The following is a 23,897-nucleotide window of genomic DNA, read 5'->3' as shown; positions in this document are numbered from 1 at the left end:
CAGTATTATTTTATTATTTATATTATATGTTCGACATGTGAGGTAGGTCTATGTGCTGTCTTGGTCGAATATCATTAATAGGCTATTGAAATTGGGAACTAGTTAAATGGACGTGATTTCATTTTTCCTATTGTGGTGCATGGATTTATCTTCAACGTGCTCCGGCTGGCGTTGGAAGTAGTTCCGGTGGTTTAGCAGCCGAGCGGATCACTGAGACCGGGGCTCTTCGTTTTGTTGAGCGCTAATGCGAATAGCGGGTCGAGACAGACGAGTCCGCCTGTCATGACTACCGGATGACCAGAGCAGCGGTCAGTTGGACGCCTGCGGAGCGCCGTGCATGCAGCCCGAGTGACAGCGTCAAGAAACCGCTGGAGCTTTTGTCTTCGAAGGGAATTTTCAAGTGCATTATCTAGGCGTCTGGAGCTTCTGAAGCAGAGTACAGGGGGAAAATTGAGCCGGTTCATATTCACCCACGACGGTGAGTAGTCCGTGCAGAAGAATTTCTGAATGTCAAGTCATGAATTGTTGTGAAACATAATGATTTAGCGCGGGGGAAAAAAGTGTGCGTAGAGGCCAGCGGTTTAACTCAACTGCAGGCTATGACAAGTTCGCTGCCTGTCACAATGTGCTTGCACGCAGACATTGTAGCATTGGTCTTTTAACCCAAGCCTCCGTCAAATAAAGTCAACTTGTGTTTAAGTTTACAGTCATTAACCCCATAGTCTCGTAGTGCAAATCGAAACGAGGGGCTTCGGGTAAAACAGCCAGTGTGGAATGCAGCGTTTAAAAAAGCAATTACCCATGTGCTGAATTGTATTGGACGTGCAAATATGCATGAGCAGAAGACAGTGCCTTGCCTTGCACAGCTGAAATCACTTTTTTTGAAGTGATAACAGCGGAAGCTTAATGTAGCCAGACCGAGCCACAATTCAAGCACGGAGAAGACTGAGCTCCATGGTGATAACCTATGGTTGTAACGCATGTAGAGGCATATTCTTTTCTATGACTGGGTGAATGCTTTTTGTTGTAGTTCATACCATCGTGGTAATGAGAAGAAGAGGAAAATAGGTTGGGTCACTTGAAAGAAATTGCTTCGGGGGATTCACAACATGTCTAACAAATTGTTCCACAGCATACATTATTTCGTATAGGTAGGTATGAATGGAATTTAATTTCTTATTGTCTACTTGTGTATGTGTGCATGTCATTCTATCAGTATGCACAGTATGTTTTCATGCATATGATTATGCATACTGTATAGGCCCATGAATCAAGTCATGGTCAGTCATCACACTTTTTAAAAAGATTATGACTTATTACCAGGTCAGATTTACACTGTGCAACCATTTGGGTGAAAGTTGACCTATAATTTACAAAATTGACATTAACCTGTCTGTGTTGTAGGCCTATAGCCTATGAGACAGGTATACCACTACTGTGAGCGTTCCTTTCCAGCCAGTTGTGTGAATAGCTGGTGCAGACAAAGACTTGTATCTTGCCACAACTCCCCATGTTGAGTGCTGCTTTTTCCATCAGGCAAGCAGCTCCTTTTTATTATACGTTTTTTTCCTCTCTCTCGACCCCCCCCCGCCCCCCCACATTTACACCAAGATTATCGATTATGCTCATCCATGAAGAGACCATTACCTTACCATAAACTGTGGCCATTTTATACTCTAAAGGGGTCATTATTGTCTTCATCATGCTGCAGTGTGGAGAGCCAGCCAGTTTACTGTACAATTAATTTCTTCAAAAACACACAGTCAAGGGGAGCAGAGTTTGTGTGTGTGTTTGTGATTGTTATGCTATATGTGTTTGTGGGCGAAAGGCTGAGAAAGCTTTTGGGAGAGTACCCTTCTCTTGATTTGGATGCGCCTCTAATTCCTATCAAGATAAGAGCTGTCTGAACAGATTTTTCTCATCATTATTTGCTCTGAGATTTACTTGCGCCTGTAAATGGTGTTGATTGAGGGTAATTTGGCTTTTTAATTGCTGAACAGCTGCCACACTCACTGCTGATTGCCATTGTAGACTTTCTCAGTAGATCACTCATAGACCCCTAAATGCCTCATTAAAACGTTATGCAGAATCGCATGAAACGTGAAGAGAAGGAACTCTCATAATGATTTACTGATTTTTGTTTTATCCTCGGAAAGGTCGTCGTAATTATCGTCAATGTCAGCAAATGCAAGGAAAGGAGTGTAGAAATTACTTTCTGAAAGTTGAATTATGGGCTATTTGTGGATACAATGCATGCTTTTCTGTTCCTTTGATAATGATGAACTCCATATGCCAATGTAACGGATTGGGACTCAGATGACTGATTGCCTTTATTCCTCTTCCTGCAGGCATACGATATAGTGTGTGAATATACTGTATACTGTATATATCTACTCAACTGTATACCACATGAGTACCATATGAGTGTTTCCCCCACGAAATGTCTTAGTCAAGGTGGTCACTGCCCATCCCTACAGGAGGTGCGGCGTGAAATTTGGGGGGTATTTTGCTCAAAGATGCCAATACGCACTTAAGAAATAAACAACTTTTTATTTGAATACAAAACTGACCTTACAGTTGTGCAATTTTGTTTGCTATGTGCAGGTACAAATTTTGTGCAGGCATGCAGATAGTACAAAATACAATTAAAGAAAACTTCTACTGTTTTGGTGCAATAATATGCAGACACACTAAATACAAATAATATCAGGCGGCCGCCTTAGCCATAAAGTGCTGGGGGAAACACTGTATAATATTTATATAAAATATTTCTCCAGGTTTGTCTCAACATATCTGGACCCTTATCAATGTAAAGCATCACTGTGAACTCTTTTCTTTATAATGCCATGCACACCACAACAATAGCATGAGACATTGAAAATGTCTACATTGCTTAGCCAATGACTGTATAGTAGTTTCATAAGTTTGTAAATGTTTACACTATTAAACATTTTTAAATGTAAAGTCAATAATACACAAACATATATATATATATATATATATATATATATATATATATATATATATATATATATATATATATATATATATATATATATATATATATATATATATATATACATATACCACTTGACGATTGGTGTGCATAACCAAATCATTTCAGCATAAATGGTCAGAAACTATTGCAGGGAAGCTAATCTGCATGCTAGTCGTCCCAACTGGGGTCTTGACCTCACTGCAGTTTGTAGTTCAAAGCGACTTGAGTGGGCAAGCGTCTGGAACTTCAGAGAAGTATTTTCTTCAAGGAGGAATCCCAGTTTTCACTGTACCGGGCAGGTGGCAGACAGCGTCATGCGGTAGTTCAGTGCCTAATAAATGTCTATTTTCAAGATAAACTTCACATTTTACAGTGGCCTTATATTGTGTCCAACCCTTAGACACCTGTGCAATAATCTTGCTTTCCAATCAGCATGGTCACACCTGTCAGGGGTATCTCATGAGAAATAGGAGCAAGAAACAAAATTGTAGCGCTTATATTTGTTTACAGTGTAGATTCCAGCTTTTGTGATTTGCTTATGACATCAAGTTCCTATCCAGTAGATTAAGCTTTATACCAAGAGCTGTATGGATTTATGCCTTGGAGCCGTGACCGTCCTCTACTCTTTATCATGAACACAAGGTAGTTTGGCAGTAGCTTTTAAAAGAGATGAGGAAAAGCTCTAATTTGCTTCAACATGAAGACCTGTAACCTAGCTCTGTAATTATCAGGTCAGTACAACAATACATGATACATATATATAACAATACGCCAAAAGACCTGATATTGGTGAAAAACAGAATAAGAAAACAATTGTTCCTTAGATGTTGATTTACCTAAACTGACTGTATAATATCAAAATCCTTTTTGGAACATGATGATTTGACAATGCATTAGAGCAGACTTTCTCTAAGTACCTCTGAGTTCTGAGTGCTCCCAGCCATTGTGATTTTTGTCTTGTCCCCGGAGAAAGTACTCATCATTTAAATTCAAATACAGAAAATCCTTTTATCTAGCAACAATCCTCTTTGATTATGTTAGGAAAGCATTGCTATGATTTGAAAGAGAAAGATATAAAGATGAAATGGGGAATGATCACTTTTAAAGGGCTGTCATTTGCACTGAACTCAGCAGCGATGCTGCCAGCGACAAGAGTTTAGTGTAGAGCTTCTCCTGTGAAACTGATGTAAGCCTTGTGTCTTCAACACAAGCTGGGAGTGTTGTTGCACTCTGCTGGTTATATTTTAATGAGTAACAATTGTTAGCCAATTTGCATGTAAAACAATGTAATTATAAACAAGCATCAAAAAGCTGTAATACTTCTAAAAAATGTAAATTACTCTCCATTATAAAGCGCAACAAAACCAAAGCCATGCCTCCGAGCCAGGGCCTCGAGGTTTTCGATGCTTGTTTCCATTATTAATGCTATTCACAAGCCAAACTTTTTAGGTTGGTGCAGTTGGGCGCTTTAATCTATTTCTGTTGTAAATTAATGAATTTTTAAAGAGGACTAGTCCTTGCTGAATAGGCCTGGATGTGGGTATGAAGCTTGAGTTGTGGTGACGCAGTGCTGTAGCCCCCTTTACTGTGCAAAGCCTGAGTTCGCAAACAGCATCCCATCTCTCTCTTGGGACTGTTCGATGGGGGAGTTTGCCGAGATGCTGCACTCCTATGTTTTATTTATGAAAAAATATGCCTTTTTAACTTTGTCGTTGTCAGAATCTGAAATTGTGATAGCTTTTTTCCTCGTCGGCAGTTGTTAGTCTTCTGGGTCGCTAACTTCCTCTACCTTGGCAGATGTTTTCAGGTGTTGAGTTCTGTGTGGGCTCAGTGTGAGTTAAATATTTTATTCTTGGCCTTCAGGGATTCAGTGGAAGCTTCTCAGTTTCCTTTCCTTCTTTCAATCAGATTTTCTTTCAGACCTGAGAAAAATTGTGTGAATCAGTACGTTCTATTTCATTTGAGACGCCTCTTGATTGACTTGGTTGACACGGTCCAGCCATCAGTTTTCAGAAGAGTGTTTTGCCATAAATAAATGATCGTCCTCTCTTTTTTTTCCACCTTTTTTTTCTTTTAAGCATTAGGTCAGCATTAGCCTGACCACTGGCTTTAAGAAATAAGGACACAAAATGAATTCCAGTTTGAAATGGTGCATTACATCAATGCCTCTCCAGGTCTCCTTTGAGAATAAGTATACGGTATCAAACGATAATTGCTTAACCCAGCTCCATTGAGAGATGAGCAAGCATCCACCATAAGGGCAGCTGATGTGCCTTCATATCGTATAATTGAACCTTTTCAGTGGTATGTTTTCTTGCAGCAAAGTAGAAAGTAATTAAGATCTTCAATACTGCTTTTTGGACCTTTTCCTCCTTCCTTTGAATGGCCCATACTCCTAGACTTGACAGCGCTCAGTATGCCTACAGACTTTCTTTTGACACATTAGTCTTACCCTTGCCAAGGCAGTCCTTCCCAGAAACCCCCTGTGCTCGGCACGCTCCGGGTGGGTATTTTGTCATTACTTCATTTTCTTCAGAAAATATTTTGATGCCTCTTTCTTTTGGCTCCCCCCCTTCTCTCACCCAACCCCTGACACTCTATTCAAAGTTCTCTATTAAAATGCAGAAGTGAAAAGCCTCTCTCAGTCTAAAAGCCTGCTAGCAGCAGGGGACTGTTAGCTGTTAGTGATGCATACAGCTGAGTGAGTGCATCACAGCTACAAAGTCTAATGGGTGAATACATTCAATCACACACAGACCCCTCAACACTTTTAAAAGGGACAATGTTCCCAGTCATGAAAACTCCATCCAGAGTGCAGAGAGCGATATATTTAAATTCCTTGGAGGAGAAAGATTTCTTGGTCATAAGCGTCCAAATCCTCGCTCTACTTTTTATATAAGTGCCTGTAATCTTTCCTTGCCAACTAATGTCTCAAAACTTCCAAGTTACCAAACTTTACTTTTTACGTGCTTATCTCTTGACTGGGTAAAAGATGAAAATCTGATAGGCCACATGTTCTCCTTTTTTTGCCAGATTCTGAACCTCTTTTGATACCTACTAATGTTAGCCAAATGTCTATCTGAAAATGTTCGTTCCCATCAAATTCGAGCTCCGAGCGTTCAAACTATCTAATCAAACGTTGCTTTTCTGTATGATCAGCTGCCAGAATATCCCCTCTTTGCTACTTTCATTTTCTATTCAACTACAGCTCTTTGAAATCTGCCTGATTGGTAAAGTTTTTGATGTTTCCTGATCAGCGGTACAAAGTTAAAGTGTGTCTGTGTTTGACTAGTATGTGCAAGAACTGTGTTAGCTTTAGTAATTGGTTCTCTCCTATCCCGCAACAAGGAGATCCTTTCTTATGGACAATTTAGCAAAATTTACTACATCTTTTCAGCTGTTTTATTTCTCTTAAACTGCGGTTATTTATGAACCAAAACAGATACATTTTGTTGTTATTGTAAGATTGAACATTCAATCTGGTCTTTTGATTGATCTGAATGAGGTTATGTTTTAGATCTTTTTATGTAGAGTTTAAGTTGTTCTCATAATAACATAATTTCAGTTTATTAAAAAAATTACAGTGTTGAAAGTGACACCAATTGTTAAAAGTTTGACATCAAAGGCACACGTTCTGATAAGGATCTCAACCTGAGTATGATGTAGCCTAGTCATTTCCGGGCCAACATTTTTCCAGGCTTCAAGGGTGACGTACGTTGAGAATATACCAATAGACCATATGGATGTCTCCAGACCAAGGGTTTTTGTCCGTTTAATTTAAAATCTTACAAAAGGACCAAACAGGACAGAAAGGGTTGTTTCCCCTCTCAATGTAAGTCATAATTGTACATATTACTGTAACACCATTCTCCATAACCATTAACAATCACCTACAATATGTTACTGTCTTTAACTGCCTAAGTATAAAGCATTCTGTTCAGAAAGTTTTTATAAGTTTCTATGTGTGCAATACAATGCAATGTATTTCCATAGGAAACTGATAGCCCTAAGATAAGTAGAGATATACTGTAGCTGTCTTCTCTGCAGTGATCATTTTTCTCCCTTGATACCTGGCGGGCCTCTGAGGCTGAAACACAGCAGGTATCAGGAACAAACAGGCACAGTGCCGAGGTTAGCCCAGTCACTGTGGGACCGGTTGACTGAGTCGACTAGGTAATTGGTTGCGTCTACCCACCCAGCAGGGCCCCCTCTCCCCAGAAGCCAAGTCATGCCCCTCCTTCCTTCTCTCTCCGCTCTCTTCTCTTACTCATCATCCCCGATGCCTCACCAGGCTAGCGGTGTGCACAGCTACACCGTGCCACTATATGCAGTCAGCCCACGCTCCCAACTTCTCAACAACAACAGCCACGGCGGCGCAGCAGGTCAGGGCTTGTGGCAGGCTGATTTGCAGCTTGAGCCTGCTTTTAATGAGGGGAAAATAAGTACTTGTTGTTCTGTGTCTTGTGTGTCACCACCCCCATCCCCACCTACCCACCACCACTACAACTGGCAATATGCTACCTTCCCTTCAGCAAGAGAGAGAAAGAGAGAGAGAAAAAGGTGCACTAATTAAGATGGCTTCCTGGGATTTGGGGGGGGGGGTATGGCTTTTCCCACGGTGGCAGTGCCTTGCGGAGGAGATGGGGGTGGTGTTTTGCAAGAGGCCTCATCGGGCATATCTCTTCTCAGTGTTCGACTTTCCTTACCCTGGTACTGCTTGCCTGACATGTTTGGCTTGGTGTGTCTGTTGCTAAACATTTGTGTTTTCTCCTTGTAATTAAACAAGGTTTTTTTTCATCCTGGCTCTCCAGGGGGATGGGTGGAGAGAGAGACAGAGAGGGCTTTGCGTTCCTCCTGGTAGGAAGGCTCATTGATGTTCTCCCACCTTGATTATTTTCAGTGAGCGTGAATGGAGAATGCGTGGGCCAATAGGCTGTTTGTTGTTCAAGGACAGACGAAGGTTACCGCATGGGATGGCAGGGGAAGGTTTCAGATGTAGATTTCTACATCCTTGGGAGACTGAATTCGTTCAGCCGTTGTTATTCATGTACCTTCGTTGTTGGCCCACTCTGTGCCTGTTTTTGTCATGAAACTTATGGTTTTTTGCTGCTTTTTCCCGAATGTAGGTGGTATATCTTCAAAAAGCACCAAGCACTAAACGAGTCAGTTTTCTTTGTTCCACCAGTGTGGTCTGAAAGCAACATCTTCTCCCCAGCGATGAGTAATAGTTACTTGACATTCAGTCCCTTAGTGACAAATTACGAATGTTCTGTGACCGAACCAAGTGCAGAACAGTTGGTGAGGAAGTTCTTTCTTGTGCTCAAAATGATCGTCTCTGTTCTTAATCTGAATCATGCTGAAACTATTCGCACAAGCCCCCACTACTCAAAAAAAAGAGAATGGTTCTTACTCTACTTTCACAGGACACATTTTTAACTTGCCACTCTAAAAATAGCTACAAAATTAAAAAGTGGATGCTTCTTGAGTTTGTTTCATTGTTGGTGTCTGTATGAGCAGGCTCTGAGGTGGGGAGGGTGGGCATGGACTTGACAGGAGAGTGAAGCACGTCGAGAATCAGAGAATGGGAACACAGTGCGGGGGGGTTGGAGAGGGAAAGGGGACGAGCCTTTAGGCTCCTCTAGAGGGTTGGAATTCCTCCCGAGCTGTTCCCCCCCCCCATTTGGCAGGCACTTGTGAAAACAATTCCCCAGCTTTTAGTCACTCTGCAGATCCAATTGCCATTTCCACTTTGGAGGGAACAAGAGTGAGAGAGGCAATCCAGATAGACAGAACACAGAGAGAGAGAGAAGGAGAGAAGATTTGTAATCTGGTTGGACAGATGCCGAGGCCATTTGAGCGGTTATGTGATATTAATATCTTATGAAGGCTGTCTGGCAGTGCAAGCTCACCGTCTTGTGTGGTTTTGTGTTTGTGCGTTTGCAGAAGCAGCCATTGCAGTGGCTTAATGAAGAACTTGTGAACATGCACGAGGGAAGGACTCTACCTTTCACTCCGGTGACTTCCCCAGATGCTTTGGCCCAAAGAAAGATGGAAAGGAATAGGAAGAGTAAGACACTTTAACTCATACCTAGTCCTTCATACAGCTTTGCTTTTCACTGTGTAATTTATGGAAAATGACTGTTTGATAAAAATAAATTCTTATCCATAGCTCACTTTGCAGATCATATTCATGTCCAATGTTAGACGACCAAGTGATGAACATGCCAAAATATTTAGTTTTTCCATTATACAAAGCTTCAGTCTATGTGGAAAACCATGTGCAAAGTTAACATCTGTGTGTCTCTGCCAAGAAAAGTGCTTTCTGCTCCAGCTAAAGGGAGATGAATAGGCGTAGTAAACAAACCTCTTGCTCTTCCAGACTTGAGCCAAGGCTGCTGCACAGCACCCATTCAGTGAGCCAACAGGAAGTCCTCCATACGCCACGTAAACCCAGAGCCTCTTCCCCCCCCCCATCCACTCTGCCCTGTGGAGCACCATGACCTCTGAGTTGGAGAGTAGCCTGACCTCGATGGACTGGCTCCCCCAGCTCGGCATGAGGGCAGCCATCCAGAAGACAGATGCAGGGCACCACCACGGCCATCACCACGGACACCATCCCCATGTTCACCCCCACCACACTCAGCATCACGGCCACCATCATGGGCACGGGCCGGGCAAGAAGATCACCCACGTGGAGCCAGGGACCACGCTGGACCAGGAGGAAGCAGCGCAGCACAGAGACGGTAAACCGCCCTACAGCTACGCCAGCCTCATCACCTTCGCCATCAACGGCTCGCCACGCAAACGGATGACCCTCAGCGAAATCTACCAGTGGATCTGTGACAACTTCCCCTACTACCGAGAGGCGGGCAGCGGCTGGAAGGTAAGAAACAAAACACGATGTGATGTGGAAGTCTTTCTCATTAAGGACTTAAGCTCCTATAGCTGGTTCCATACTTATAATTATACCAGCTGCTGCAGCTAATTAACATTGATTCTCTAACTCAAAGGAAGTCACAACACTCAACACAACTCACAGATCATGGCTGGACTGTGAACAGTTTTTGCAGTTAAACAAGACCACAGAGAACACAGTAAGATTTAAGTACAGTGAATTTCAGGTCTTCACAAGTTGGTTCTGAAACTGGACCGGGGTCCAACTGAGTCCAAAGTATTCTTAGTCTTATCAGGTTGCATTTTACTGACACAGTCTTCGGTATTGTGGTAACATTTGTAAAACCCCAGTGGAAGGGAATGGATCCCTCCAGCACTGATCACATGGTTTCTCATAATCACAGAAACTATTTTAGGAAATCAGTAGCTCATGTAAAGGATTAATCCTATCAGATAGGCTTTATTATAGTAAACATTTATGTAATTCCTTTATAGACATTGTTCTTAGGGTTTTATAGTTATATTGCTGCTCTCTTTGACCGCAGTTTCTTATTAATTGATAGCACGTCATGCTGCTGCTCGGGTTGGTGCGGGTCTCTTTTGAAAATAAATATCTTATTAATCTTGGGTTCTGGTAGCTCTGTTTCAAGATCGCATCAAACATGTCAGTTCTGCTTTCATGATCAGCATACATCATATGTATAATTTAAACTTATCAACTTTTGAGTTCATGCAGAACTTTGTTTTGGAGCAAGTAGGTCCTGAAATATAAAAGGTATTACAAAAGTAAGTATGGCGACAATTTATTTTCTTTGTTTAATCAATCTCGTTTTAGTTTAAATTTGTAGCGACTTGTAGTGCTTCTTTCCCACGAACATTTTAATCTTAAATTCAACTATTTTTAACTGTAGCAACGTTTAAACCCACATTTGATTAAGGATTCAAAATGCAGATTTGATTCTGGATAGTGTATACACATTTAATGAAATGCTATCAAACGTCAACTCTATAGCTAGTGCTCAAAAGGCACAAGTCTGATCCATTGGTTGCCTCAAAGAGCACAGAAACCTTTTAGCAAACAAGGAATGATTGGCATATGCATTTCATTTCATTCAGGCGGCATTATGAAATCCTTATGTTAATGTAGCTATGCAAATCCTGGCTAGCCTGAGCAGAAGAGGGGGCTGTGTTATTGGAGACAAATGAATGGATCCCTGCGGGTGTGTCTTGGGGATTCTCTACCGTATTAGCGAATAAGGGGATAGATGCAGTCCTTCCACTGACACATTGGAAAAGGCTGTCTGCAAACTATCAACCAGTTCATCTCTCTCAGAGCGGGAGCATTTTTTCTTCTTCTCTCATTATTTCTCTCTCTCTTTCTTTCTATCTTCATCTCCCAAGCACTTGCACTTCACCCCATCCCCCCTCCCCTCCTTTTTCCTTCTCTGTATTAGTCACTCACTCCTCTCCTCTTTTCTTCTTTCCCCGTGTTTGTTCCCCGCCTATAATCTTCAGCACACCATTCCCAGAGCAGAGATGGATTCCAGAAACGGGAGACAAAAAGGTTATGATACAAGCCAGGTTATGTTGGCAGAGCTCCTTACCTGCATGCAGGTTTCAATCAATTGGTTTTTAGTTCGGAGAGAGAGGATAGGGGCTGTTAAGAGCATTCAGGCTTTTCTCTCGCTGCAGCTCATGCCTGTCTTCTCCTGCTGGTCGTATTTGGGTGCCAGGATGGTTCACTATCCCATAATTACACCTCTAGATTCATTGATTTCTGCGTGTGGCTGCATTCTAGCAGCATCATTAAAGCACAGTGCTGATGGCATTTGTATATAGCCTTGTTTCCAATAAGCGGTTTGGTTCAGTTTTATTTGCGTTTCCACTGTCAGCAGTTGGGAAGGGTCCAAAAATAAGCGAGCGGAGCCGCACCTAATTTTGGGACCCTTTCGTTTCCACACTTCAGTCTGTTAATAATTGGTCGACAGAATAATTTGAAATACACTGCCTTGTGTAATCTCCTCTGCAAGAGTAAAGACTATTGTATTTATCGAAAAAATGCCTGCGCATAGCTCTTTGTTTATTGTGTGGCGTTTTTCCTTTTCATTGAATTGATCAGCGGGCTACACTGAGTCCTGCTGCTATGATGTCACAATAGTTACGTAGCTGCTGCGGCCAGCATCATTCAACGGCTATGACCCGTAGACTGTATATACTCTGACCACTTTAGTCGCCGTCCGGCAAAACCACACCTACAAAGTAAGGGCACTGTAGGCAGTGGAAACGCAAGCCAGATCTATTGTTACTGTGCTCTGCCAACTGAACTGCTCAGTGGATTCAAGGCAAATGATTTCACTGTAAAGCTGTGTTCCTTTCCCCTTTAGGCCAGGGCCATGTGAACAATACACAATGGTACTTTCAAAGAAGAGTTCTTCCCCAGTCTATGGGGATTACCAATAAAGAGTTTAGCATAGATGTGTGGGGGGAAAAACCCCACTTTCACAACCACTGACCTAAGCATGAATAGAAACAAATGAAGTGCTCCTCTGTAGCACAAGCCGAGCTAAAGCACGAGTCACATTTCTGTGAAAAGGCTGTACACTTATGCTTCCTGGATGACCTGAACTCAACACAGCGGGGGCTTGTGTTATACCAGGGAAAGTTACATAAGTCTGGTTCATTCCAGTTCAGGTGATTGCTGTCAGCTGCACACAGTGGGACGCAGACACACGGAACCCCCTGGCTGCCAGGTTCGGCAGACGTTGTTGGCTCCCGAGAACCTACACGCGTTTTACTGAAGGTACCATCTCAACACTACAACACTCAAGCTCGTCGGTCGTGCTTGCCGTCTCCCACGCCCTCTGCTACACACTCGTGGGCGCACACAAAAACACACATACACAAGCTTGTACACGCATAGAGAGACTCCCACTCAGGTAGGCAGCGTACGTGTGCAGTATGCAAATTACACCCAGGGAGCTCAGCAGGAGAGGAGGGTGGGGGTGGGACGAGTTGGAGAAGAGAGAGGAGACTGCCAGAGAGCAGAGTTTTTACTACCCAACACACGCACTCCGTCTGCTCTGTATGATAATGCGAGAGTGCAGGAACGGCAGAGTTGAAACCGGGACAACACACAGTCATATACACACACACACACACACACACACACACACACACACACACACACACACACACACACACACAAACACAAACACGTTAGTTTCCATCCTTAGAAATCACACAAATTTGTACCCTGGTTGAACACCACAGGTTCGCTGCGCGTGTCTACATGTCGACACACACGCACACACAGACACACACACACACATTCACTCACACTTTCAAGTGCCTATTTAGTTAGCCGTTTAATCATGTAGCTTTCCAAGGTCATGAGATTTCTGTGTCTTTGCTGCACATGAATATGAAGAGCCTTTTTCATCTAAGAAGTAATGATGAGAACCTTTCTTCCAGAGCTGTAGAGGAGGTTTAGAATCTCTAACAAAATATCTGTGAAATGAAATAGCACACAGATGCATACACCATTTGTTTGTGCAGCTCGTTGACGCTCTCAAATTCATCTTGTGTAACCTGCACGCATGGCATTTCTGTTTTTAAAACGAAGGAATAAACTAGAGTGGAGATACAGTATACTGGAGGGGAATGCATCTGGCTGCCTCACATCACTTTTTTGTATAACAGGAACAGCATTATCTACCCCTTGTTATCTTCAATAGTCTCTCCATGTACTGTGCACCACTGTGCACTGCTCTACTTTCCCATGCCCTCTGCAGCTCCCCCTTTGAGGCCCTTTCACAACCACATGTCCCTCCACTCTAGGGTCCACCTTTATACCCCAACTTGTAGTGAGTACGCAGCGGAGACCAAACCCACAGGCGTTTTTTTTCTGTATTGCTTACCATAGTTGTCTCCTATTTGTCGGATTGTACCAGGATATTGCCTTATAGGTGCAGTGTGTGATATAGGTGTATTTTGGATTCTAGTTCTAGATTGCAAGGCTCCACCTCTATTCCTCCTGTTTGGAGAATCTAAAGAGGCTACTGTGGCATTCAAGGACAAGAAGCTCGTTACTAAAGATGGCATCATCCACCACTGCCTTAAGTCTTTCCACAATATCAAGAGATGAGGCGAACCCACTATATATAAAAACGTGTAAGACCGTTAAGTTTGTCCGTTCTGTGCAACATGGAGGCGCGCCCCGCTCCTATGTAGATATAAAAGACTCATTCTAAGGTCATAAAAGAACATCAACTTTTATTTTCAAGTGAATATAAACTAATTTAAACATACCTATGATTATCATTATAATTCAATTTCTACAAATTCTGTTCTTAAAAAAAAGAAGTGCCAATGCCCTTTACACACTGCCCCTTTAATTAGCTTTCCTTGTATGCTGTTTTAGTAATTAATTTCAAGTTCATGTTCTCTTCCATTTAGTATTTATTCTTTTTTGAAAGAATTTTCACTGACATAAGAATTCATCAACAATTCAAGTCATCAAGCAGCACAAATGGCAAACATTCACTGGACAAATTGTCCTATACCATCGTCAATAGGTTATCTTCGGGTTTAGAAATATAAAAACATCTAATTTGGTTCCCTGAACTGGGGGACTTTTCACTATTTTTTATATTTGAACTAAGTCGGTTTAAAAGAGCAGAACTATTTTTCTGTATTGCATGTTGCTGAATATAATGATATAATGATGTCGTAATTCAAAACTCACCTCACCATCCTAACATGTAATGTGCAGGCCTTCCCATTATTTACCACATGAGTAATGGAGACTAGTTTGTCTCACCAAATAGGCTGTTGCAGTCTGTGCTGACTAACCTGCTCTCTTGCGACCCTGAGGCCTCAGGCTTGCTCCCATGCAGCCAAGCTAATTGCCTGTGAATTAGCAAGGCCTAATGTGACGTTGTAAAGGGCAGCGCTACCACGATGGCCTTTGGCCTTTGGCTGAACACCACATGTCACAGACAATCACCTGATATGAATCAGCACTGGGCCATTATTCTAGCTCCAATACTCCCCTGCCTGCTCTGTGGGAGATCTGCTACTCAGTGCAGTGTAGGTCGCTGCACAGTGTCAAGTGTACTTATGTATGTGGAGGAGGGTTGTTGTTGTCTGCTCCTGGTCATTATGTGGCTGTGGCTGCACTGATTCTCCTGAGTGTGTTTCTTTTGAACACAAAGATTTTACAACTGTACTGAGCTTGTTTTGATTCAGCTTTGAGACAATCTGTGGAAAAATCTCTGGAACAGAGTGTGCAGAGTGTGTGTAGTGCTTGTGTACATGGATGGTTCAGTGTACAAGCTGATGTGTCCATGTGTTTGTGTGTGCACACTTTTGACTGAGGAGAGTCATTTTAATGTGATATTGGAGGCTGGGAAAATGCCACTGCCGTCTGTTTGTTTTATTGAGTCTCACCTCTGACTCTGTGTTGATTCCCTCATCCCTAGAAAAACACATGCAGAATTGTAAAATGTTTTTGAGCATTCCCAGTTTGTCCCGTTAGGCCAGTCTGCTGTCCAGATGTGTGTGTGCCTATAGGTCAAGTGGTCTCTCTGGATATAGTTTGGGAAGTCTTAATATACAGTACAATGTACACTCACCGGCCACTTTATTAGGAACACTGGGTCAATTTCTTGTTAACACATATAACTAATCAGCCAATCACCAACTCAATGCATTTAGGCATGTAGACCTGGACTGCACAACTTGTTGAAGTTCAAACCGATCAACAGCTTGGGGAAGAAAGGGGTTTAAGAGACTTTGGTTGATGGTGCCAGACAGGCTGGTCTGAGTATTTCAGAAACAGCTGCGATTTTCATGCACAACCATCTCTAGGGTTAACAGAGAATGGTCCGAAAAAGAAAAAATATCCAGTGAGCGGCAGTTGTGTCGACGAAAATGCCTTGTCGATGTCAGAGGTCAGAGAATGGGCAGACTGGCTCGAGATGATAGAAAGGCAACAGTAACTCAAATAACCACTCGTTACAACCAACTCTAAGGTATGCAGAATACCATCCCTGAACGCACAAAACGTCCAACCTTGAAGTAGATGGTCTACAGCAGCAGAAGACCCCACCAGGTACCACTCCTGTCAGCTAAGAACAGGAAACTGAGAATGAACTACAATTCGCACAGGCTCACCAAAATTGGAAATTAGAAGATTGGAAAAATATTGCCTGGTCTGATGAGTCTCGATTTCAGGTGCAACATTCAGATGGTAGGGTCAGAAATTGGCCTAAGTAACATGAAAGCATGGATTCATTCTGCCGTGCACCATCAACCACATTTAAAGTCACTTAAATCCCCTTTCTTCCCCATTCTGATGCTTGGATTGAACTACAGCACGTTGTCTTTAGCACGTGTACCTGCCTAAATGCATTGAGTTGATGCCATGTTATTGGCTGATTAGCTAGCAATTGAACAGGTGTACCTAAAAAGTGGCCAGTGAGTGTATATAAAAACCTTGAAATTCAAATTCAACCTTGACCCTAAATTCACTTTTTTAATACTTTTCTTTAAAACGTGTTTGTGTAGTAGGTGGAGGAAGGTTGTTGTTGTTGTTGTTGTTGTTGTCTGCTTTTGGTCGTTATGTGTCTGTAGCCGAACGGATGCTCCTGAGTATGTGCCTTTTGGAAATTTCACAGCTGCAGTGACCATGTTGTGATTGAGCTTCGAGACAATCTGTGGAACAGAGTGTGCTCAGTGTTACTCTGACTGCACATCTACAGTGTGTGGTGCTTTTGTACATGTAGTCCTTTGTGTGTGTGTGTGTGTGTGTGTGGGGGGGGGGGTGTCTGGGACGGTCTGATATTGGTGACTGGGAAAATGCCACAGCCGTCTGTTTGTTTTATTCAGTTTCACCTCTGACTCTGTGTTGATTCCCTTGTTGTAACTAAGTCACACATGCAGATACGTGGGGATGTGTACCTACCAAGTTTAGTACTTTTAAGGATACCTACCGAATTACGTATGTACTACCTAGTAGGGGTGTGCACGTGTACACGTGTACACGTTTAACCGTTTAGTAAATCATAACCGTTTAGGGAAAATCAATAAACGAAAACCGTTTAAAAAAAAATCTTAAAAATTTTAAATGTTCTTTTTTTTCCTCAAAGTTTTTAAATATGTTCTGGAGACACGCATTTATTGATTTACATCACTAATAAACTACTTGGGGATGATACAAGCTAGTCGGCCCAATCTGTCTGTCCCTCGGCGTGTGTGTGTGACTGTGTGTATAATCGCAAACACACACACACACGGGGAGGCGCCGTGCTCGAGTAACAGCAACGGACGAGTGATGAAAGATAACCTAAAGACTAAAGTTACCCGGTTGAAGTGAATTACGCGCGTAAGTAGCCCGAACTTTATAACACCTGTTCACCCTCATAAATGTGGACATGTAGAAAGCGATAGGCTATATTTATCAGGAAATGAATGAAGGGCGATAATGACGGCCAACACATGTAAGGCGAACGCGTATGTGTGTGTGCCCGCGCGGATACAACACGGTGGGCGCACGAGGACAATGACGTCACGGTTAACCGTGTACACGAAAAAAATTCCGTCGTGTACACGGTTAGAAATTTTTGTAAACGTTCACACCCCTACTACCTAGTCCTGATTATCTTTAAATCAATCTCTGCCATTTTTCGGTACCTGTGTATTTGGGTGATAGAGAGAGAGAGAGAATCACTGCTGTACAAATCAACGGTAAGGGCAATGGTGAGCTGAAAGCGGTCCCAAGTGTGGTTAAACTTTTCAAAAAAGAAAAACTCAACAAAACTATTTCCCCCCCTATTTTCCCCAACCTCACTTAACTAACCTCGCTGCTACAACTCCTAGATCTTGGGAAGGATATAACATGTACTTCCTCTGAGAAGCGCGTTCTCACGCTATGCCCTGGTAATGACAAACTATGATTGGGGGATGTTGCAGAGAGGAGGGAGGGAGGTAGGGAATAGGGATGTTTTATTTATTGTGTGTGGTGTGTACATGTTTGTTACTACAGAGAGTTAAGTAGTGAAAATACTGAAAATAAGTATGTAACCATCACAGTTAACTATACTCCTGGTCATTGATCTTTTTACATAAAGGTAAATGAGAGACAAGTTGCATCATTTATACTTTCCCGTCTTTAACATGAAATCATCTTAGTATGAGTGAATCAAAATATATACTTACTTACTTACTTACTTACTTACTTACTTACTTACTTACTTACTTACTTACTTACTTACTTACTTACTTACTTACTTACTTACTTACTTACTTACTTACTTACTTACTTACTTACTTACTTACTTACTTACTTACTTACTTACTTATAAAACTATATTTTTATATTGAACAACAAAAAAGTATTTCTAAAATTGGGCATCGTGGGCATCGTTTTTCAGACAAATATTGTTTACTTACCACAATTGTATTTAATACAAACAGTATGAACTGTTCGACAAATTGAGAGCAGTGCCATTTTAGTCTCCTATCATACACGCATACTCACATATACACAAACAGCACACATACATGCAGCTATTAATTATACTTTTATGCGTAACTCTGCTAGGGCTTTTAATTACATACTAATCACTAATAGCAGTCTCAGTATTAAATTCTTAATTAAAAGCGAGGAATTTCTCTTGCTATCTCCCCGAGGATTTGGCATCCATCCAGCACCGCCATTCCCTCTCTAACCAGCCAGGCCCGTAGCGCTCTCCATATGGCTAATAATAGGCTTAAGGCTGGTTTCCGTAGCACTTTGGAATGCAACAATTATACCACAGAATGGGCTTATTCGCTAGTCTTTGGGTTTGTATCCCACAAAGACACGCGGGCCTGTCTTCTGTCAGAGCCTAAATAACAACATTAGACTTTTTTATGGCACAAAAGAGGAAACTTGATCTTTTTCTGGTTTGGAAGGCAGGCCATGCAGATAAAGTGAACACTGGTATCATCAGTTGATGCCAGTATTTTGCGGTGTTGCAGTACGTCTTGAGACCACTTTTTGAAGGTCTCTGTCTCGTCTTGGAATCGACCGCATTTTTACTCTGCCTCCCCCTAGGTCTTATTCAAAGAGGATTTTATATTCAAGCCCAACCAGACCACAACTGTGCGGATATCACTTAACACGTACACGCATACAGTTTATGGCAATAAAAGAGGTGAATGAATGAATCTTTATTTCTATTTTGTGTTTTTATGGGGATATAGTTCTTTCATATCAATTTACCTATGGTTTTTAGCATGTTCAACATTTTAACCTAAGTGTGTCTGTGTCATGCAGAGCAGGAATGGAACTGGTCTGGCCTTGATCCTGTCTTGGCCTGCCTTGGTCTTGACGACACACGCTCACACTGGCACTTTAAGGTCACTCAAGTTGAGATCTATGTACAGGTTCTGGTTGTTAAAACCGCAATGGAGAGCAAAAATACACTCTACGATGTATTTTCCGATTTCAACAGCTTAGTGTGGATTGTGTCTTACTGGCTAACCGGTGCGGTTTCAGTGTCATGAACCGAACACACTTGCTGAACAGCTCAACACAGCTCACCTCTATTAAATGAATGAGTTCATTACTTACTCTTCATTTCATCAAGTGAGAACTAGAATAGAGAAGATGGAGGTTGTCAAACATTATCTGGAAGCCGAGTGCAATCAGAGCACTCCTTCAGGCTCATCCTACTTCCCCTCCTTCCTCTTTCACTCGCTCACTCGCCTCCTCTGCCCCGGAAAGCGGCTGACAGAAGCTGTCACTTCGCCACAGCGCTCTGCTCCACACAACCAGCAACAGGAAGTAAGCCACCGTGACCTCTCGCTGCACTGCAACCTAGTTTAGTCTCTTTTGTTATTTTTGAAACACCGTATTAAAATAACAGCTGAGAGGATTTGTCTGTTTAGATCCGTTGTGAGATGAGAAATCATCCTACTGATGTGACGGGGAGAATGGTAGCTAGTAGAGTGACGTGTCTAACCGGGCACCCGAGGGGTCACAAAATAGTCAAAAAGATTGGCCCTAATCTTTGCTCCTTTATTATCAAAGACTGGCACAGTGTAAGTGTTTATCCACTGCACAGCATGGCAAGGTAAAATATATGTTTTTCAGGTAAAAAAGGTGCTCTTCTAACGATCAGCCCAGCTAACATCTCTGACATGTCTGATGAGTAGACATTGCTCCACTGATGAAGCAGATTTAGGACGCATTTTACTGCAGGAGGCTCTGCTGGTTGGAATGACTAAATCTCAGTGTGCTCTTATTGTGTTGGAGTTTCTTCCTGGATCCCCATAGGCAGCCGAGCAGCATCCCTTTTTCCACCTTGACTCAGATGTCTTTGTGCCAATCACACACACACACACAAACATACACAGTCACATTCTCTCCTTTGCTTTCCATCCCCACACAAACACACACATTCATTGAGCATTAAAATAAAACAGGATAAGCACAACACTGACATAATCATGCCAGGCAAGTAGTTGCCGATAATAGGTCGAATCAAATAGCAAATAGGAATATCGTGACCAATCACATTGAGCTTATTCTTTTAAATTATTTTTTTATTCAATTTTTTTAATCTTTATTTTTGGGGCATTTTTTCTTTATTAGACAGATTTTGGAGAGACAGTGTTGAAATGGGGCAGAGAGGGGAAGACATGCAGAGAACGGACCTGGGTCAAATTCGAACCTGGGTCACATTGAGCATAGTCTTGAGCAAACGACAAAACAAAAAGAAAACTGGAAATAGAAAAAGAAAAAGAAGAAACCATTGTGTATTCATATGTTTGGGCGCAATATGTTGACTCTCCTCCATTAGTCTTTCATTTTAATATACAGTATGCAGTCTGCATAACAGTATTGGTATCGGACGATTTCCAAAACCCAGATATCGGAATCGGATCGTACTAAATAAATGGTGGACCGGTGCTTCTCTAAGTGAAACCGCTTTTTCACGGTAGGGTGCCTTATTTATAACGGCACAACACCTGGCGAGTTGGAACTACGTCCAGGCCAGTATGTTACACGTGCTTATCATAGCCTGCAAACTATGGTTCACTCACCAGGAACTCAAAATACAGTATAGTTCAGCGGATGTTTCAGCAGTTGTCTTTTTGGCTGCAGCTGCAGGTACAGTAGCTGGTAACTGGCAGCGGCTGTATGCAGTGTGTGTGTGTGTGTCTTGTTTTGTTTTTTTGCATGCCTGCCAGACGTGACTGGGGGCGGGGAACATTTCGTTCGATTTTCAACTAACGATTGAGATCGTGACACCCCTAGTGTATACTTCTCACAGGTGCATGGCATCTGCCTATATACACACTAATGAGCAGGTGCATGCACAGGCAAACAGCTCAACGCACACAAATGAATAAACACACTGCACTGTCACACACACACTTACACACTCTTCTCATCCTATAGATGGTTTGTGTGCTAGTGAAGAGGGTGGGGCCAGGGGGAGGGGTCCATCAAATGAAATGAATATTTATTAGATGAGTTTTGAAGTAGTGACTTGTATTCAACCCCGCATTCTCATGGAGCGTCTGTCACTCCGTTGCCATCAGGATATAATAAGGTATCTCAATGATGCTCAGAACCCAGGAGACTTTCACATCTGAGACACCTGTCCGTATGTGCGCGTACCCACACACACTCCTCCTTCCAGCGCAGACTCCCGCTCTTTATTTCTTTGTGCTTTATGTCACCCTACCCCCTTCCAGCTCCTCCTCTGCCTTACCTTCAAACTTCACCACATTTTATCCTCTCTTTATTCACGGTATGGGTTCAGCCCAAAGTTAATAAAATCTCCTCCTCCTCTCTTCTCTCCAAATATCCCCTCTTGCTGTATCTTCCTTCCCTTTCTCTCCGCTTCTCTATTGTTCTGTCTGTGTGCGCACAAGGACTGCCTCTCTGATGCTACAGTGTATTCATCCTGAAGGGCATGGGAGAGACTCTCCTGAATGCTATTGTGTGGGTGTGCATTTGTGTGTGCATGTCAAACTCCATAGGCCCCGACGTAGGTTAATACCCTGGCCGGCAAACCTATGCCCCTTTGACCTCTGTGTCCCTTTAGACAAAGTTAAGCAGAGCTTTCAGTGGGATTTACACATTCACAGACATGAACGGCCCCTTTCTTAAACTGCTATGTAATGGAGACTCCAACAGTTTACCAATCCACATTAGTGAATTTTTTGTCAGACGAAAACACTTTTTCTCTTTTTTTCTTACTTCATGCTGTTCAACCCAAGCCCCAAACTCAGCGATTTTTACCAGCGTCCAATAAGGAAGTTACCACAACAGTAATAACCCGGAAGTGCCACTGGGGGTGATACCAAGACTGAGCAATTTTTCTTTGACTCACTTGTTAGACAGGCCGTTTTCAAAGTCTTATTAAACCTATTTACAGCCTGGTCCACAAAGCCATTTTAGTCTGTATGTTTAGGTCATGTCTCCATGACAACACTGAGGGGGGTGAATTTTTTTGGACCACGCTAGTTTTTATTTTATCGGAGGTTAAAATGTATTGGCGCGATCTCTTGAGTGACAGCTCTCCGCCCGTTGTTCCTCACTTTGCCTCGGAGGTATACGTCAGCTATCTCCCTCCCCCCGACGTGAGGCGGAGTAAAAATCTCACAAAATGGCGACGCGCACAAACCAGGATTATTGGATCTCTCCCTCTCCCCTTTCCCCCCTGGAGGTCATTCACCTCCTACCAGGCCATTGCTTAAATAAGACATTGTTTCTTAGCAATTTTTGCCTGTTTAAATAAAGGTTGATGATGATGATGATGTGTGAATAACCGAGGTCAGCCCGGATGCTACATCCATATTATTTACTATTTATGTGTTCAACAAACCCCAACGATTCTATACGACTAAAGTCTTCCAGGGAGAACACGAGTCATTAGGCCGAGTAAACAGATAATTGAACATTGGAGTTTGCATTACAGAAGCAGAGCAAAAGATAGGGAGTCGTCTTACTGTATACAATTTACTGTATGTAAGAGCATAAGAAATTTGAATTTGCTTTCAATTAATCGTGATATTGATTTGAGGTCAAATTGCCCAGCCCTAATTTCCGACAAAGTTACAAATAAACATCTTTTGGTATTAGATATAAACTACTCTGCTTAATACCGACATGTTGCCAGTGCGCCCAATTTCACCAACCAACGATTTCAATATAATCAGCACTGATTTGATTAAGCCTTGTTGCCTCACTTGTGAAACGTCACCATTCAATAGTGTTAAATTGAATTTAGAGGAAATGTCATCTCATATTTCCCCCTTTTATTTTTAACTCAGCTGCCATGACCCCAATCCTCCAAACCTACCATCTTATGTAACTTCAGTCTTCTCCGTGTGACCTGTTTCTTTGGCATATCTGCGTGCATGCACACACTCACACACTTCTCTAACCTGCACTTTACCTCATCTGTGCACACTCGCATACACTTACTTTGGCCTTTTCAACTGTCAGCTGTCAAACTTGTCAATCTTTCTTTGATCACATTCACGGACTGATCCCCACACACACACACACACACACACACATACACACACACACACACACACACACACACACACACACACATATATACACACACATACACAGTATTACACTCCTTTACTTGTCTTTCCCGTCCACCCGTAAGCATCTTACCAAAACCTGACTTTTTGTCACACATCACATTATATCACATTGCATTTAGTCAAAAAGTCATCCATGCTTATCCAGCCCGCCTTATATAACTAACCTCTTCAACTGAATCTTACGTTTAGCTGGAGCAGCAGCAGCACCCACTATCTCACCCTAACATAAACAGTGTACACTGTATATACTGCACATGCATGCACAAAGCCTCATCTAATAATAACTGTAGAAATGTTTGACCTTATTTTTCTACAACATTAATCTCCAACTCTCTAAATATTTCCTGTACAATCAGTAACCATTATGATGTTTGATTGGAAAATT

At 42.2% G+C, this 23,897-nt stretch overlaps 1 protein-coding gene across 1 annotated transcript in view; it reads left to right on the top strand.

The window, feature by feature from the left end:
- Positions 1 to 233: 233 nt before the first annotated feature.
- The window catches only part of LOC307253120 (forkhead box protein J3-like), a 52,887-nt gene continuing 29,223 nt past the window's right edge, over positions 234 to 23,897 (top strand). The window contains exons 1-3 of the mRNA XM_080030997.1: positions 234 to 478; positions 8,942 to 9,065; positions 9,378 to 9,881. Of these exons, the coding sequence (XP_079887123.1) occupies positions 9,495 to 9,881 (387 nt within the window). The 5' untranslated portion in view covers positions 234 to 478; positions 8,942 to 9,065; positions 9,378 to 9,494. The remainder of the gene's footprint in view (positions 479 to 8,941; positions 9,066 to 9,377; positions 9,882 to 23,897) is intronic.

This window comes from Ammodytes marinus (assembly GCF_949987685.1).
Source record: "Ammodytes marinus genome assembly, chromosome: 7".
In the NCBI taxonomy this organism is placed as follows: Eukaryota; Metazoa; Chordata; class Actinopteri; order Uranoscopiformes; family Ammodytidae; genus Ammodytes; species Ammodytes marinus.
The sequence above is the reverse complement of the archived record's forward strand: the minus strand, read 5'-3'. Positions and strand labels throughout refer to the sequence as shown.